This window comes from Lutjanus erythropterus, chromosome 2 (assembly GCF_056507025.1).
Source record: "Lutjanus erythropterus isolate fLutEry1 chromosome 2, fLutEry1.hap2, whole genome shotgun sequence".
In the NCBI taxonomy this organism is placed as follows: Eukaryota; Metazoa; Chordata; class Actinopteri; order Lutjaniformes; family Lutjanidae; genus Lutjanus; species Lutjanus erythropterus.
Window position 1 is genome coordinate 24,184,028 of NC_139318.1, and position 19,741 is coordinate 24,203,768.

The 19,741-nt window shown below is 37.1% G+C and overlaps 1 protein-coding gene across 2 annotated transcripts in view; it reads right to left on the reverse strand.

Annotated features, from left to right (window-relative positions):
- Positions 1-8,528, reverse strand: part of rad18 (RAD18 E3 ubiquitin protein ligase) — a 39,228-nt gene extending 30,700 nt beyond the window's left edge. For both annotated transcript variants that reach the window (XM_084733739.1, XM_084733732.1), the window contains exons 1-4: positions 8,370-8,528; positions 7,294-7,372; positions 6,538-6,599; positions 6,330-6,400 (exon numbers count right to left, since the gene is read on the reverse strand). In XM_084733739.1, coding sequence (XP_084589865.1) covers positions 6,330-6,400; positions 6,538-6,599; positions 7,294-7,372; positions 8,370-8,420 — 263 coding nt within the window. In that variant the 5' untranslated portion in view covers positions 8,421-8,528. The remainder of the gene's footprint in view (positions 1-6,329; positions 6,401-6,537; positions 6,600-7,293; positions 7,373-8,369) is intronic.
- Positions 8,529-19,741: the final 11,213 nt, after the last annotated feature.

Sequence of the window (19,741 nt, forward strand, 5' to 3'; positions counted from 1 at the left end):
GCTCAATTATCTCGTTCCTTTTCTAGTGAGCGAGAAAAAGTCGACATTTTGGCTACAGTCTTGGAAATGTGGAAAGCAAACAAATTGCAGCTGGGCCATTACTTGGCAATAAAATGGAACCAATGAGCTGTGTGATGTCCTGCTTTCCATATTTAAAACGTAATTGTGCTTACTGTCCCCATTAGAGCAGGTTCACACATGTACACTCACACAACCACACATTTGCCAAAGGCTCTTTGGACAAAGATCTTGAAGAAATATGCTCTGCACCCACCATTAATCTATAACTCTGACTACAGCTACAGCTACTACAGCTCTGACTATTACTGGTCACTTTGTATTGCAACAAATTACTTTGAATGTGTTATATATTTACAGGTGAGTCAAACAACAAAAATGTGTGAAAAAGGATCTTAATCACCATGAGCTACAAAGTGAAACATTGCTAGTTTCATACTGTATATATATTTAACACTTTCCCTACTGTAAATTTGTATCTTACTATTTACTTTCAATGGTAAATGCACTGTTGCTTAACTGCACTGTTACTCAGCACAGACCAGATAATTCAAATATACCATCAACCTCTTACATTATAGCCATTAGTTGTAATCGTTTCTGCCTCATTTGAGCAAACAGATTTTTTTCCATCACTTTAGTATGTCAAATGATTCTAAATACTGAAGTGCCCCAGCAGTTTACTGGCTGTCAGCACAGATAACACCCAGAAGAGCAAATTAGACTATATATTTAGAGTTTTAGCACCTATTATGTTTAAAATTAGAAATTAACATTACATCATGGCTATGTCATGACCAAGCTGCAACCAGAAATGAACATAATTACAGCCTGGTACCAAAAACAGTTTTGTTCTCTATAGCTAATTTGCTATGACAACTATACAAGGGGTGAATTTTACCATTAAAGATCATAAGATCAGTAAAATCAATACATTCAAAGTGACTTAAACATGACTTTATGTCAAGCAATAAACAAAAAACACCTTTGAATAAGTTTCAACATTATCTACCAGGAACTTAAAGACTGTGCAGATAATGGAAATATCGATACAAACATTAAGCAACAGACAGTAACTGAGTATACATCCCCACTGTTATTGCTCTATTCCAGCATTGGCACAATAACATTTAAAAAAAACTCCTCTACAAAAATAAAACTCAAAGCATTTTGTTGGAATTCTTACTAATCTTCCAGGACTAGACCCGTAGTGAGCGACCAAAAGAAAGTCAATGCCATCTACTTAAATTATGCGCACTAATTAAATTTAAATTGTCCCATGGTATTGATTCTCTCTACAGCGTGAAGAATAACCTTTTGTAATTAGAACTGGGCGTTAAGTGCAAGGATTGCTACTATAGCACTTTTAAAGCTGGGCGTTAGTGACCTTAAAAATGCCCACATTTGTGGGCCCACTCTCCTTGGATTGGGCCCATATTTCTCCTAACATGCAATATGTCATTTTTTCAACCCTATTATAGAATTTAAACATACAGCATTTCAGTGACAATTAGAAATGTATATCAAAACACGTTTGTAGCTTCTCATATTTGAAACACAATAAAAAAAATCAATGTAAAAATGAATGGAGTAAAACAATGCCATGGACTAGAGCTGTTAAGAAATAGGACACACTGGCCCATTCCATAAGAAAACTGCTAAGTTCAAGGAAACAACTTGTATTGTAGAGCTGCAACAATTAATGGATTAAATGACTATGAGGTGATTATTGCAGTAATCTTCAACTATTTAGATAATTTAACTGTTTAAGTGAACAGAAAAACAATCAGTAAAAATTCCCTGATTTCAGCTTCTTAAATGTGAGTATTTCCTGGTTTCTTTAGTCCTGTAAACATTTTACTCCTTTTTCATTTTATAGACCAAACAACTAATCGATTAAATCGAGAAAATAACTGGCAGATTAATCAACAATGAAAATAATCATTAGTTGCACCCCTGTTGTATTGTACAAACTCTACCTCTACCTAAGTAAATGAGTTTACTAAGTGAGAGGAGAGTTTATGAGTTAGCTGGTTATTGCAATAATAAAAATGTGTGGCACTGCAATAACAGCTAAGGGTTTGCCAGAGAAGGAGACCTCAAGCTCATTGACAGTAAATTAGTGACAACAGCCAAGAGCTACCCATTATAGTGTTTTAGACAAAGTCTCACAGTGAGAAATGTGAGTGTAGCCAAAATGACAATCCACAAGCACTACAGCAAAAATCCAACAACCACACTAACAGATGCTTAAGTAATTTAAATATTCTTCCCTGTATGCCTATGCACAGACAGTTTTTTTTTTACAAAGGAACTAAAAGTGCAATCAACAGGAATATTATTTAAAGGTAGAATATGTAGGATTGTTTATTATGCACATGTAGTTGGCCCTTCCTTCCCAGCTCAATGAATGAGAGTTAGACAGTGAATGAAGTGACAGACTTCTATCATGAGAACAAAGCAGTGACTCTTAGAAATATATATATATTTTTAATACAGCTGAATCAATTCCTCAGTCTGCTCTGCCTGTGTGTATAAATGTGTTTAAAATTCTTTCTGCAGCTCTCTCACACACAGACCAGAGAAAAGAGACAAAGAATGCAATATAACCACTGGCCACTTCATTGCCTTTCCTGACCTAAAAACCTGTGTGCTATATAGACAAACTGCTTACATACCAGAAGCTAACAAGCTGCTATTGCCGTTCATCTGCTCCAACAGTATTGTCAAATTTAGAGGCAAAATACACAAACCTTTACTACATGAAGAGTGCTCATCAGAGACCAAACACTCGACACAGAGTCACTGAGTGTAAAGAGGACTACGGTGTGTCATAATGGATCAAAAATATTAACAGAAAGGAATTTGGTTCCTGGAAATACCTTGAATACCTGATGAAAAATGTGAATTCATAAACATTTTTAATTTATATTACACAGTATTCCATCACCTAAACATGGCGGAGGTGGTCCGTTTTTTCTCTTCTCCTTTATTCATTTCTGGCTATTATCACAACCAACGTTCAACTACTGTGTGAATGTTAATATCGGCATCCTAAAATCTACCTTCATCAGTCACTGAGGGCCACTGTTGTCAATCCAATTACCCATGCTGTCACTGTCAGCAGGCAACAGCAGACACTAAAAGGGAACTCCAGACCTGCCAGATCTCGCAAGAGTGAACCGTTTGACTAAAAACAAGAAAAATCTTGCAACAGTTCCCTGCTTTTCTAGACACAACCAGCAAACACCGAGGGTAAGAGACACAATGTGCCACTGCCGCAATGGTGGCACTGCAAGATGGCGGAACACACAAAGCGGTCTCTGGATTCGTCTATTGGCTGGGGACTACACACCAATGGCAAAATAGCAGAAGCCCAGACGTGCCCAGGTACAGCATAATATAGGAAAATAAGGAAATACAGGAGGGCAGGGTCTCTCTACATAAAGACACCACCACACTTCTAGTGTGTTGTAAGTGATGACTAAGAGGGATTATGTTTGTATAAGTCTATAATTTTTTAGGAAAATGCTGCATATTACGCCTTTAAATGTTGTATATTTATTTCAGAGAAAAAGACCTGATCCAAAACTGAAGTGTTTGAGACAAGTCTATTGTTACATAACAACAACACTTTTTGACAGAGTCACATATAAAGGAATCCCATTTTTCAGAAGCTCACCACGAGACAACAGGAAATTAAAAAACGGTGGAAAGAGCAGCTGAATAAATGACTCATTTGTAACAACAATGACAATCGGAGGGTCTATGGTTAAAAAGAAGACCTTTCAGGGTGTTGATAACATTGAGGTGATTGATAAAAGGGAGAAACATGGCTTATTCACCGATAACAACACTCAGACATTATATCATTATATATTAGTCCAGACACTGAAGAAACTATTCTAATTTTAGTTAGAGTTTTTTGGAATTGAAACTCCAAGGGAGTAGAATTGCATTTGTGTCAGTTAATTATTATATTATTCATTGTCTTGTGCCGTGGCTCAAAGCGCCATGTGCTGGGATGTTCCTTAAACCATTAAACTAGCTGAAGTGACTTTGCTCACCTTTCTGAGGCCCATTCGTTGCTTCTCATGCCTTTAACTCTGCCTGACTGAACTGCTTCTGTTGAGTACAAAAGTGCTTGAACCTGCGAATTGCCGCTTGCAGCTAGGCACCCTAAAACACAGTTCAGTTTATTTCTCAACAACTGTGACACTATAGGAAATCAGCCTGGCATTTATCAATCTGTCTAACAGCCAGTGAGGGCAAGCATGTGGCTGGCTTCACCCATGTGGCAACTGCTACCAATAACAGGATATTCAACTCAAAGAAGTGTTTTCCTACACTGTGATAAATGTCACTGGACTCATATCTAAAGCAGGAAGAAATTTCCTTTCGAAGAGCTCGAGATCATTCCCTATGCCAACATCCTGCTATAATGAAAAACATCATCCCTAAAGCAATAAAGCAATACAGGGAGAACCTTGAATGACCTCAGCTGATGAAAACAAAATCCCCACTTGATTTGCAGAAAATCCTCAAATCAGAAGTCGATTACTGGGAGGCAATTAAAGTGTTTCACTAATGCTGGAAAATTTAAGTGAACTGAATTTGGCTCCCTTGTGGACATACTATAATTTTGTCAATAACAATGGGATCCCCTTAAATCACCACAGTAATCGTTTTCCTCTTAAGTTCTTAGAACCATGACTATACAAACTGGGGAAATGCTCAGGTGCTGCACCTGTGTTCATGTTCTAAAGGTTTCACATGGATTGTGGTCTTTGTGATCTGTTTTCATTATTCTGTCAGTCTATCTCTGAGGGAAAAATGAATTGAAATAAGTACAGAAATAGAAAAAATAATACAGTAAATAGAAAAACTACTGTATGCTGCAGACGGCAGTAACAAAATGACTGGCTAAGACCCTTGTTCTACATCTGTGCTGGTGTGCAAAAGTCCTGAAAAATAGATTATATTATTAGATTTAATAATATGTATGACACGATAAGGAACTCAGTGACTCCAGCATCAAATATGTTTGCTGACTTATTTACATAGCTACAGAGCTAAATTAATTGCCAAGTAAGTTTTCTTGTTTTTTTTTTACCCCTTTATGACAGCAAAGTGAATATCTTTGGGTTGTGGGCAAAACAAGACATTTAAGGAACATCTTGGGAACCTTTGGTAACAACTGATTGACATTTTTCACCATTTTATGACATTTTATGGACCAAACAACTAATTGTTTAATCAAGAGAATAATCAACATACTAACTGACAATGAAAATAATCATTAGTTGCAGCCCTACTTGTTTACGTGGATAAATGTGGTGAGGGCAGTAGTAAAACAGCATTTTGTTCAGTCGATATATCAAATCATGCGTTCTCACTGAAACACTCACCCTGATAACTGTAATTTTGGTTTAAAGGGACAGTTCACCCCAAAATCAAAAGTATATATTTCTGGCCTGTAGTGCTGTCTATCTAGATAGATAACTTTGGTGTGAGTTGACGAGCTTTTGAGATATCTGCCAAAGAGATTTGTGTCTTTTCTCAAATATGATGAAAGCAGATGGCATTCAGCTTGTGGCACAAAAGGGCAAAAAATATGTTTGTAAAACTCACACCGTCTTTTTCCAGAAATCATACCCCAGTTTCTCAAAATAATCCACAGACATTGTTGTGAGCAGTTTCATGAGGGACTGCTTTCATTCTACGGTACAAAGAAAGTAGTTTGTACATGATTTCTGGAAAGAGACACCGCTGTAATATATAATTGTATTGTATTTTGGATTTTGGGGTGAACTGACACTTTAAAACAAAGACTGGTGATTAAGGATGGTCACAGTTGACGTGACAAGCCAAACGGTTTATTACACAGAACTAGCTGGGAAGCCATCCATAGAAACTGTTTGGAAAAGGGCGCAAAATCACTTGGCAGGTGATAGAATGAGCCATCTGTCACGTCCAACATGGGCGAACTTCAACCAATCAGATCAACTCACTGAACCAAAGCCAAAGCCGGCCAGAAGAAGAGCAATAACATCTTTTCCATCTATAAAAGTCTTCAGTGACATAATTTGTTCTTCTTTCAATGAAGAAATACTCTCCAGCTCTGACATAACTGATGCTATCACAGTATCTACACTAACTTCTTTAGTGTGGACACAAACAAATAGCTTGGAGCCTGGAAAGATGGATACTCTCATGATCTTGTGAATCCAGCTCTCAGTTCCATTTACAGAGAAAGTTCATAAAGTTCGGACATTTTATCAGTTACCACTTATAATGTGGTGCATGGTTACCTTGCAGCTTGAAAGCCTGTGACCAAGTCATCCAATAGACGGTTGTTTCTTAGATCTTGTTCTGTTGCTTGCTAAAACAGAAAGAAGAGGCAATATGTGAAGGAAACTTGTTTCCTTTGTCAAATGAATACAGTTAATTACAGATGATGACTTTTATGCAAATGTAGTTGGGTGAATAATTATGCATTCAAGTCAAGTTCATACTTACTGTATTGCAAACTGGACACTGCAACTTATAGCAAAGAAATTTTCTGATGCACAAGGAGCAAACTGTAAAATGAAATGCAAACAAAGTTAATGTTATATTGCATCTGTTAACCAGCAGGTAGATAATTCCATTGCTTTCATCAAAGTTGTTATTCAGTGACAATTTGAATAGAGCAGTCCCTCTAGCAGCATTTCCTCTGTAGTACACAACTGTATTCAAACCACATATGAGAAGGGTCTAATGCGGCTCACCCATAGCTGTTTATTCCATTACCAGCCCAGTGGTGCACTCACAGAGAAAAAAAAAGCAAAATTCAGATGCAAAAATAGAAATAGATGCAGACAGAAAGGCATCCGGCAATAATAAACTTGTTTCAAGTGAAGCAGGGAGTTCACTATTACAGAGCAGGATCCAAGAAACAAGAGAGTCATGATGATTATGCTCATGGTGATTATGATACCAAAGCTAATATAAGCATAATTATACAAGTAGCTGACACACTCTGCAAAAACACCCCACTCTTGTGAAAAGACATCTATTATAGTTAAAATGTTCAGGTCTTTATGCTTTAAAATTAATTTTAAAAATATGACTTTTTTTTTTTTTCCCCAAAAGGATTTCAGGTGCATTTTGCTTGTTCATATGAGATGCTCAGTTGTTTTGCCTTCACATACTGAGTGCTCTGGTAAGCTTTTCATCACAGAAATGAGAGCCGCAGTTATAATCTAAGAGCTCTTTAAGCTACTTGTTACTTACAGTTGTGAGAGCATTTAGTCATCATTGAAATATTGAGGAAGTCGAAGCAAATGGGACACCGAAGCAGAGCATCCACATTCTGTAGATGAGAAATAACACAGAGATAAAGAAAATACTCATGAAACAACTCAACTACTACTAACGTTACTTTACTGGTGACACTAAGCTAATGTAAACAGTCTTAGAGTAAATAAAACGTTGTATTTAATGGTTTAGAATGAAAAGGATATTTTCTATTTTGATGTAACAGTCAACAAATCATAATATTGCTTGCTGACTGGTACACTTGCGACACAGAACTTCCATACTAGAGTAGCTAATGTCCCTTTAGGAAACTTGGAAAGAGCTTCCAACACATTCCTACAGACGGACGCTATTTCCTAAAAACCACTCACACCCCACAGAGCATACTATAGCTAAATTGCATAACTCAAAAGCAGATGGCCACTTCAAATGCATAAGCTGTATTAAAAAAAACAACAAACCCACATATTCATATGCTCATATTTATTTACGCTGTGTTTCCCAACATCTCACACTTAATTCACTGTCATAAAACATACTGAACAGCATCCTGACATAAGCTAGCGTTACCTGATGTGAACCCTGGCTCAGTCTGTTTTGGGTAACTGTTTTGACAGGGTAACGTTAGCATCAGTTAGTGTGTTTTCAGATGTTTCGTTTAAACGTACGTTAACGTTTAATAACGTCTGATAGTCTGGATGGATTCCAATGCGTTTTAATTTACGACCAAAATAAACGTGAACAGTAACGTTAGTTACTTAACCTAACCTAAGCTACTTGATTAGCATAAATCACAGATATACTGAGGCTATCGCAGTTAGCTTATGTTATATTAGTATATCAGTCAGCTGTAGATATAAGAACTGGATGTTTCTTATGTAACTCTATGTATTTGTATGTATTCTATTTTTTTGCTTTAGATTCGTAACGTTACTCGTTAGATAATATTAACGTCTGTGGTATTCTTCGGATGAGGCTAGCTGTTAGGGTTACCTAACGCTGGCAGCCGCGATGTTAGCAAAACGGCTACATATTAAAATCACACAACTTACTTTCAGACATGCAAGTCCAGGTGGCAAATCTGCTTCGATATGAACGGCCATGTTTAGTGATCGAAAAGCAGCTATTTCAGAAAGTCGCAAAAACTTTTTGTGTCGGTGCACAGCAACCCAAAGTCCCGCTCGAAAGGATGCTACATGCCCCCTACGTCATTTGACGACTTCCGGTAAGCTGGAAAACAAAAAAACAAAAAACAAAAAAAAACAGAAAGTTCAGAGAATTATCAATATGGGTATCAGGTTTCCCAGATGTCATCTGTCGTTTGAATCTTTGGGGTTAGGATTAGGGTTACCAACACTCATAAAGATACAAGGAACTTTAAAAAATGAGTTCAGTGCCTACTTTTTAAGTTGTTGCTTTGTATTATTCTCTTTTTTTTTTTCTTCCCTTTATCTTAATTATATCACATTTATCCTAGTATAGTGTTGACATGTTTAATGAAACGATCTAATAAGAACGAGGTCATGCTTATTTCTCTTTCTTCCTAAACTCATTGTTAAATTGTACTGTATAAGCTTTTGTCTTTTAGAGGGTTAAATGATTGCGTTATAATGATAATACAGTCTAATAGATAATACAGATTAATTCATTGTTGTTGATAGAGATATGTGTATGTTACTGTAGTGATGGTGATAAGTGTATGTCATTATAATGACTTATAATTATTGTAATTATAATTACAATGTACTATATTATCTTTTGTGTTATCCATTTCTATCATTATTATCAGTCCTTGTTAGTATTATCCATGACACTTTGGCAATGTAGTTTACTGGACATTCATGCCAGTAAAGCATACCGAATGGAGAAATGAACTGACAGAGGGGGAGAGAAAGAGAGAGAGCATTCCAGATTTGTTGCGCTGTGCTGTGGATGTTTGGCTGGACCTCACTCGCTTGATGAATCTTTCAGATGTGTTTCTGTAGGAATATTTTTTTTCCTTTATTTAGAAAATATATAAAAATACAGACATGCTATTTTTGAGCTCATATAATCCAATACGTGTGTGTGTGTGTGTGTGTATGTGTGTGTGTGTGTGTGTGTGCGTGTGTGTGTGTACTGCTTGATAAATTTGAATAAATTGTTGGAAAATGTCCTTTGTACTTTATAGCCTGAGTCCATTTCTGTTTGTTTGTTTTTTAATGCCTGTTTGCATTAAAGATGATGCCTCTTCTCCTTTGTTTTACCATTTTTAATAACAGATAATGGCATAGTTAAACTCAATTATACAGGATGAGGATGAATACATAATAACTGTTTTTAATGTATTTTTAATTGTGAATACTGAGAGTGGGTCAGTGTTGAACAATCTAAATGACAATTCTGTGTAGATTCTGCAACATGGCAGTAGAAACAGCCCAGAGAAGCTTCAGCATTAGAAATAAGCTGAATGATCCAAAAGCCATAAAGACTTTGTAAAGATTACATTTTTTGGTACAGCTGATAGGAACTAGGTTGAATGAGGACATAAGACAGGATTTTACCAGATGTTTATATTCCTTTCATTAACCAAATCAGCCCCTCAAAACTCTGTCAAATCTAACCATGACTCCAACCAGGAAATGTGAGAGTGGAAAATGGATATTCCATAACAACTGACTTACTTGTGGTGCCTCCTCAGTGACAGCTTTGCTACCCTTCACTTCATCTGATAGATAGATACACGTGATCCTTGATGACGCAAGTATGAAAAAGTATGCTACAATCAGTTCCAAGCTTGCCATCGGAAAAATATTATTATACCTTTTGTGTGTGGCTCTGACAGTTGTTTTCGGGTCAGTGACTAATGGGAAAGCCTTAAACCAAACAGTTTCTCCATATTTAAGGCATCATGGACAAACCATAACATTGTATCCTTGAACTGGAAAATGCTTAGCAGGCTTTTGAGGGGCCTCACAGACAGTGAGCGTATACAGTGTTTTCCCTGAGGAACCTTTTCCACCAATAAGCTTTTACCAGATTCCCACAATGACTTACATGAAAACCTTCTCTTATTACTCGCTGTGTTATTTTTCATTTATTCACTCCTCACAATTACAATAAATGACCAGGACCAAGTTGTGTGCCATGATTGTACTTTACATTATTCTAAACTGTTGGCAGTTTTATAGACTTGACTGAACACATTTTTTTTCCCTGCTTGCATTAGCATTGAACTAATTATTCAGCTTTCCAGAAGGCACTGCATCACAGTTATTCAGTAATGTCAATGTAATATTTACTGTATACGTGTGTGAAATGTGTGTATCCCTCTGATATTTTTTAAATTATAAAGACACAGCTTTTTTTTTTTCAGTGTAAATGTTATCAAAATAGTTTCCTCACCACTGAAGCCAGACAACAAGACATTCTCATGCAAATATATTTATGTTGGACCATGTCAAATGTGTGCTTGGATGTGATTATTCAGGCATATGAATATCCAGAGGCATTTATGTGCTGTAATTAGATTTTTCCTGGTGGTTTGGAGAATGCAACCCCCAGAGCATTTTGCCCAGTTACATCATTTCACAGTACTACCACAGCATTAATGGCTCTTTTCACACAGTCCCCATAGCATTACCAAACGATTTGGTAACAAGGTTTCCCCTGCAGAGGAGGACGCGACCGCTTTAATTTGTACAGTTGTTTGGCATTTATCACAGGGAGTGTCACAGAAAATGACACGCCTCTGTAATTGGCTGCTGTCTGTTATCATCTCTTTGAGGAAAATTATAATATATATATATATATATTACAATTCATTGTTTCATTTGTGGACAGTGTCACACCCGTTTGAATGCAAAGAAGTCAAAATGTCTTAGGACTTAATGAAATTGTAAACGTCAAACCCAATCAGGCTTCTCCATTTCAGTTTGTTGTGCTTGGTCTGATTAGTTGAATTAATTCTGCCAAAGATCATATTATGCAGCTCCGGTTTACCTTTTTCTTTATATTTATTATAATTCTTTATATTTAAACAGTTTCTTCAGTTTTGTGAGTTTGTGTGTGTGTGTGTGGCTGACATCTGGCTGTTTCATTTATTCTTAGTTGTTAAAAAACAGAAGGCAATGCCCATGCTTTGATGCACTGAATGAGTAAATGATTACATGAGCTGTTGTAAAAGGCCAGTGTGTAGGATACAGAGGCATCTAGTGGTGAGGCTGCAGATTGCAACCAACTGAATACCCCTCGTCTCACCCTCCCCTGCCAAGCGCATAGGAGAAACTACGGCGGAGGTGAAATGTGCAAAAAAATGCTAAAGTTACTGTAGAAACTAGAGCTGCCCCGTAATGGTCAACTAAAATGTTATTTGGTAAGAAGAGTCAGCCAGGTTTTTTATTCATGAGGCAAACTTCAAACACAGACTTTTTCTCTTGTAATGCTGAATCTGAAAAGTAACTTATATGTAAAGCTGTCAGACAAATGTAGTGGAGTAAAACTTACAGTATTTGCCTCTGGGATGTAGTGAAGTAGAAGTATAAAGCTGGATATAATGGAAATACTCATGTAAATCACAAGTTCCACAAATAAATACAGTATTTAAATGCACATTCCACCACTACTTATAACTCTGGACTAATGAAAGATAGGAAGCAATGACTTGACCCTGTTAAGCTGCTCCCATTCAACCACCTTATAAACTCTCCAGGTCCCTTTACTGGACAGTCATTGTGCACCTATAAGTCACCGGATGAATACAATTATTATCTTTCTGGCCATGTGAACACTATAAAACAACATAACATCTGTCCTGGGCTGTTCACATCTCATGTCAATTTGCAATGTTTCCAGTCAGGATGCTTTCTATTGATTCTCTGTAAAATTTAACAAGAACATGGCACAAGACTTTTGCCTTCTGAAGTTTCCTAGAGATACAGCTGTTTCTGAACTGTCTTGACTAGAGTGGAGATGTGTGATGTCAGGTTCCCTGTGATGTTGATTCCCAGCAAACTAAAACTGTTTACCTGCTCCGCTCATGCAGACAGGGGTGTGTCTTTGAGCTTCTTGGTTTTGCTTATGTTGAGCAGTCAGTCGGTTTTTTTTTGTGCACCACTCTGCAAGATTTTTGATTTCCTCAAAATTCCCCAAAATTAAGTCCAATCATTCATTGGTGGTGTCATTTGTGAAGTTTACAAAAGAGTTAAATTCATTTCATTTTATTTGTAAAACAGCTGATTGTAACAAAGTTATCTCAGGGCACTTTTCAAATAGAGCAGGCCTAGACCATACTCTTGATAAACCCAACTGAGCCCCCCAAGTGCGAGCACCCTCCAGTCATGGGTGTACAGCGTGCACAGCAGGGGCCTGAGCACTCAAGTGGAGGAGGTGAGACCACCAATTCAAACTGTCTGGAGTCTGTTTGTGAGGAAATTCAATATCCAATAGTAGAGTGTGGCACTCAAGCCCAGAGTGTTCAGTTTGTGCATCAGCTTCATGAGGGAAATTGTGATGGGAGATTGAGTATCTGACACACCTTGCTGCCTATGGCTGTGTTTAGACAGTAAACATGATAGTTAGTCATTGCACATATGTGAGACCTGCAGCCATATCACTGCTCTTGTTTACTGTTTATGGCACATATGGAGCATACAAAAAAAGTCTCTTCCACAGGTGTGAGATGTGTGTGGTGTATTATAGAGGTACTCCTAGTCACCCTGCAGAACAGCTAGTCTTATCACAATCAAAACACAATAGGCTACATCTATCTCCCAGCATCAAACAAAGTCAGTGAAAATGCCACCAGCACCTGGGCTGTCTGATAAGAAAAGTAAGAAAGCAATTAAACATGTTCGCTCTTCAGCTGCAGCTCAACTACTTCCACTCCTGAAGCCACCATCCTTATTTGATGCCTCTATTTGTCCTGACTGGGAAACCCCACATCTTCTCCACACTGGGTGGAGATAATTCATGCTAAATGATATAACAGAGATAAATAAAGTAGAGTGGACTTAAAGTCATCTTTGTGTCAAATAATTTCAGCTGCAGTTTGACCAGCCACTGTCCTCTTCCAGCACTCTGCTAAGACATTCTGATGGGTTTGGAAAGTGGGAATGTTTAATCACTGGAGGCTCAGCCAGGCAATGATTATATGCTTATATTAGCAAGATGACATGATGTACTGAACGTCTGCAAGACTCTTCGGCTCAGGTTTTGCAGGAATTATGTTACAGATTAAACCCATTACCAGGTGTTTAACGCAGAGTCTATTTCAGTCTGGAATTTTTAAATGTTCTTTTCAGTGCTGAGTTGTATTACAGATTTTGTGTGCTTAAGGATTATCTACAGAACATTAACGGTTCTCTGATATCTTTTTAGACTAAACCTGTCATATATGTTTTATTTATTCAGCATTTAGGGCCTCTTTCCAACTTATTCCTCACATTTCTACCATTATTTCCAAAGAGGATATCTTGCTTGTGTGGCAAGGAGGGCAGTATTGGTGTCAGAGGGAGAAAAGAGAAAAAGCCAAACAACGCCACCTGGGGAATTTCACCCTAGGAGATATTTGAACTTGAGATATTGTTTAGAAAGTAGATAGTAAGGCACACAGGGTCATTACTGATGAGGCAGAGACGTGTTTCACAATTAAAACAAATGTTTTATTTGTAATAATCAAAAGAACCGAAACAAGCAGGGACCGGAACAGCTGAAAAGGAAAAATGATTATTAATATGAAATAGATGGAAAATGGACTGTAAGAACTCAAGATAAAGGACAAACTAGGGCAAAAATAATGGTTACATGAAAGGGCAAAACAGCAGTGTTTAAAAAGCAGGTAAACCTGAAAAAGGGGAGACCCAAATTAGTCAGGCTCACCACACTGTACATCATAATTTTATGCAGCCCTACTCACCGCCTCTGGTATGCAGCTTTAACTGAACTCAGGTGAGCAGCAGGACAACCAGATTCTGCACATGGCCAGCCAACACATTACAAATGCTAAAACAAAGGCAACTATAATAGCCAGTACAGGTCTAAGTGTGCATGAAAAGTGATTCTTTTGGTACATACCTGGGGCAAACCCCAAGAACAGCCACGGCAGGGACAGAGCAGGAGGCAGAAAAGGGAGAACGAAGGGTAAAAAGTGTCCTATATTGCCCGGGAGGAGTGAGGCTAAGGCTGCATTCACACACTACACAACAACGCATCCACCTGCACTAAAGGGAGTATTCCTCACCACACTTGTTTCAGGGCATAAGAGGCAAATTCTTTATTTTAAATCATTTTAAAGGCTTTTCTTCAAAAAAAAAAAAAAAAAAGTTGTTGAGCTCTACATAGGTTGGGATGAATTTATCAGGTTTGGGATGAATTTATCAGGTTTATCTGGTTTTAGGTTGAGCAGTTCTATGCAACAGGTCACTGGACATAATGCAGAGCAGAAGCGTCTGCAGTACCATGACATCTGTGCTCAAATCATGTCCAACTTTTCTTCAGTGATGTGTAGCATGTGCAGCTCTTTGATGTGGATAAAAAACAAGCATCACACATAAGAAACGTAAGAAAATTGTAACTGAAGTTTCAAGTTTGTGATTTTGTGCAGCTCTGTAGAGGCCTGTTGCTGAGATCTGTGTTGATTTTTTTCACTTAAATGTGCACCTAAAGCATGTTCTGACAAACACAACATAGATCACTGTCAAATATTCACTAATGCTCAGGAAAATATGGGTCTTAATCCAGCCAGCATTATGTTTATCCCCGAAAGTGTTTTGTTAAGGTAAAATAATTACATGGCATCATAAATCTTGGGATATATAAGTACAAAGTCCATAGACTACTTTATCTGTGTAAACCTAAATGGGGCTTTGTCTGAAACATCTGCACTATGACATACATGGTGTCAAAGGACTGTGCTTTACCTTATCAGTGTTATGCTCTTATCTATTCTCCACATGTATATCTCTGTCTAATGAAGCCCTTAGCGAGTGAGTCATTCAGCCCTGCGTTACCTGGTGCTCGGGGCTGGACCTGTCTGGGATCCAAACAATGGCTGGAGCTGTGGGGAATGAGAGCAAATAGATGAAGCCAGAATTATGTCTCATGTTAAACAATGAACTTAAGCAGGCCAGAGAGCTTTGTCCTTGAAGATGCCAATCACAGAGCTAAGTCCATGTGATTTATTCTTGATTTATTTGTTATGTATTATTGATTCAACATTGTTAAACATTGTGTTTGAGTTTCATTTAACAGAGGGCAAATGGCAACAATAATCCCTTTAGCCTTTTGGATCTACTGATGCAGCTGGAAGAATTTGCAAGGACCCTGAGCCAAATAAATATGAAGACTGAAATATTCTGGCTATTCCTTCCTATATGCATTTATGCATTTCAGTTGCATGTGCACTGTCCTTTGAAATTTCTATTCTAGGCCATAATAACTGTTTTTGTTTGCCCATTTTGTGTTTATTAGTCTTCAAATTCATGCTGAATGTTTGCCAAATGAGTAAGTGTCTGTTTATGAGTCATAAGCTATCATCAATAATGTTTTAGAAGGAGTAGATGTTTATAATGGTTAAATTGATGGAGTCTGGCAGGCAGTGAGACAGGCCAAGTGTGTACTTCCAGAGCAGTGAAGTTTTGTTTTCAGGATAACAGGCTTAACTTTTCATTGACGGACTTCCAGTGCAGGAATTGTTGTATTTTTGTAATTGTCAATTAATGATGTAGCATTCCTGCAGCCTGCATGAGCTATTTTATTCTAAAACCTATCATGTAAATAGTATTCACATTACTCATTATGTGTGATGTGAAACGCTATCTGACTGCAGTTTAATTGAATTGCACCTGTAAGCTGATATTCTTATCAGAGAGTCCATATTTACATAATGTATTACAGAGGTTACATGAATATTCTACCCAGAGGTCTTCTCACTTACTGAGCTGGTAGACTTATTTGTCTGCAGCCATGTCCTTTGTCCTTTTGTTAAAATTAATCAATATAATTTGCTGTGAACCATGAACTGTTAAAGGAGCAATATGTAAAATACTAGCATTCAAAAATTAGTATTGCAGTCCAAATAGTTAGTTGGAGCCAAAGACTGTGTATTAAATAGCTTGAATCCCTATAATATATGGTCTAATATGCTTGTGTTTGGTTGAAGTGAGTTGTTTTCACCTGCCTCCCTCCCCAGACCTAAAGCATAGGCAGGCTGCCTGCAGGCTGCAGGGACATTAAACCTACACGGGTAATGTAGGATCAGCTCTACCCCTGGCCTCAGCATTTGCATCTCTCTGCTTCAAAAACCACACTTCAAAGTTCCATCATGACTGCAGAGTCACATATCGCATGCTACTGCAAAAACATCACAAACATAAACAAGCAGCGGCAGGATCTCAGAGCTTTAAGGTGCAAGCATGGGTTTGTTGTCAATGTGTATTATCAGGAGTGATGTGAATTGATCTCATCTGTGCATGTGTGTCATGTTATGTATTCTTTGGTGTGATTTGTGTGAGGGTGTGCATGAACAATGAAAACAACCAGGCTGTCTTGCTCTGTGTCTTTGGGCCTGATTTATTATGCATGCTCTATATGCACTTCCCAGCTGCATCCCTGCACATCAAAGATACAGTCATGGCTGGAAATGTCACTGAATTCAGAGGTGTTCCCACCTGCTACAACCTTGAAGGCTGATTGTTCAACTTCATTTCCATTAATGCTTTATGTGACTGGTTTCATATACGTACAGAAACTGATAAGATGTTCTGATTTCTCAGCTAGGTCAGAAATCATGAAAATGTATCAAAGTAAAATTATTGATCACCCTACAGCATAAAGTATGAAATATTTGGGGGATCGCTGCAGCACTCTGAAGTCTGTCTGACACACTGAGACAGGAAAAATATAAAAAATGAATAGGCTTCATGTTCTCATCTTTTCTTAGAAAACTCCCTTGTCTTCTTTCTGTCAGACTGCATCTTGATGTAGTCTAGGCTGTCTCTCAACTGGAAAAGTCCAAAGTTTGATCTCCCCAACATTTATGGATCAGACCAAAGCATCACTGAGCAAGCCACTAAACCCCTACCTGCTCACTGCAAGCTGTGAGTGTTAGCCTAAATGCTTAAACATAAGTTTAACTTGTAGAATTGTAGACTCTGCTGAATGAAGCCTTGTTCTGATGAAGCGTCACGTTAGATTGAAAAAGTGTAGATGACAACTTAACAACTGATATGGAAACATTATTCCAGAGGATAGTAATGTGACTATCTCTGATTCATTATCAGCATAAAAGCATAAAAAGTATAAAAGATGCTTCTGCATTTGCAATATCTCTTTAGATTGTTTTTGTCACATTCCCAGATAATTAAGAAGGATTAATGGACCACCATCTTGTACTATGGTTATTTTGTTAATTTGCTTGTTCAGAAATGTATTAATCTCATTTCTCAATCTCATTTTCAAGTCCCAAACCAAAGTTCGCAAATGGGAGACAGAACAGTACAAGACACAACCAAACAACAAATAATCACAGACAGACAACAAACTATATAACAAATCAAAAAAGTGCAGAAAAAGCTACAACCTTAAACTAAAAGAAAAGGAACAATGATTGATCTTAATATAAATAAAGGAAAGGAACAGTGAAAGCATTACTGAAAAGATAAGAACTTTGTTTTAAGATGAGAAAACAAAGCATGTTTAAATAAGCGAAATTATGACAAATAACAGATATTTACAGGTAACTTATACCACAGGAAGAAGCCCAAAACATGAAAGCTTTTTTACTAACTTCCTTAGATACAATTGAATTTATTCAATTAATGAATTATTATTCAAAATCCCAGATAATTAAGATTGCCTCGTACTAAGATTATTTTGTTAATCTGCTTGCTGATTACAAAACAAATATTGAATTTAATTTGAAATTATTTAAATGAAATACCATGTTAAGTCAGTTGACTCCTGATCAAAATCCAACAGTATGCATGTAACAGTAGCAAGTAGTAGTAGTAGTAGTAGTAGTAGTAAGTATTCTGTCACCATGCTTCATACCACTCAATGTGATTTAGCTTCAGGTAAAAAATTATATTAATATGAATAATAAAATATTACATAATATGTAAATGTACAATAAATGCAAAACAATTCAATTTGTTTTATTGTGAATATGAAAATAAATGATCTACAACTCATCACTGGCCCTCTAGGGGTTTTAATTGAAGGGTGTAACTGCTTCATCATTAATTATTTCGATGTAGCAAAGCTGAAAGCAGAGAAGGTGAAGGTTGAACCAAGAAGTTATGTTAATTTTGTTCTGCGGTGACTCTTACTAAGAGATTATGTGTTTTTGAAGGGTTTGCTCTCATTTGCGTATTAATTATAACGGATGATAAGCCAAATTAGGCCACCTGAGAGGGCTTACGCAATGTATTTTTCAAACCAGCTGTAGCAGCTGTTCTTCATTGATGAAGCGTACCTCATTCTAGAGAGGCACTAAATAATTTCTGTGCCAGCGGAAATGGATTTGTTTGTTGTTGTTTTTTCCTCTTGTTTTCATCTTCTTTTTCATCTTGTTTTCTTTCTAAGTAATCAAAATAATTTCTAAGATCATTTGCAAGTTTATCTTTGTACTAATCCACGTTTTTCATGGCTAAATGTAAACACATTCATGCATTTCCTGAGTTTTACCTTCCTTGTCCTATAGAGCCAGAGGTCAACAGGGATGTCTGCCACGTCGCTCACTGTTTTTGGACACAAAAAGGAACAAAATCTCTTGTACAACACCATTTTTTTTTTTATCATGCAATGAAATCACCAAAAATTATAATTATGTTAACTGTTACAAAATACATATCACTCTGTGAACAGACACATCAATGTTTGTGTTATTGTAGTTACAGTCATTTAACACACATCTTTTCTCGTGTCATCCTAATAATCACTACTCCTTTTTAATACCCAATATATTATGTATAATCCTCCCTTCCTTCCTTCTCCTTCTCTTTGATAGTAAAAGCAATGTTCAATTAATTATTATGACTTAAAAGCCATCTGACAACATAAAATTGCTCCTGCAGTTGCTCCTGACACATTTTAGACCACATGTCCTCACATCTTTGACACACGGAGATCCCAGATTGATTTTATAATGGATGTTAATGTGTCTGACTCTAATAGCCTGAACACGGAACTGTTTGAAAGTACATTTCCAGCTCATTTAAAGATCAGTACTTGTTAGTAAGTGGTATACATTCTAGACTAATGAAAAATGCTACTTGTTTGACATGTCTTTGTTGAGCAGGGGTTTCTCAGGTGGAACAAATTGAATTTTGTTTATGCACCAGCAGTGTGTGAGCTGCTGGTGTAATGCTCTCTGACCAATGGACTAGAAAGCCAATTTCAAAGGCAGATGTAATCATGTAATTTATGCAAAACTCTGGTCTCTGTA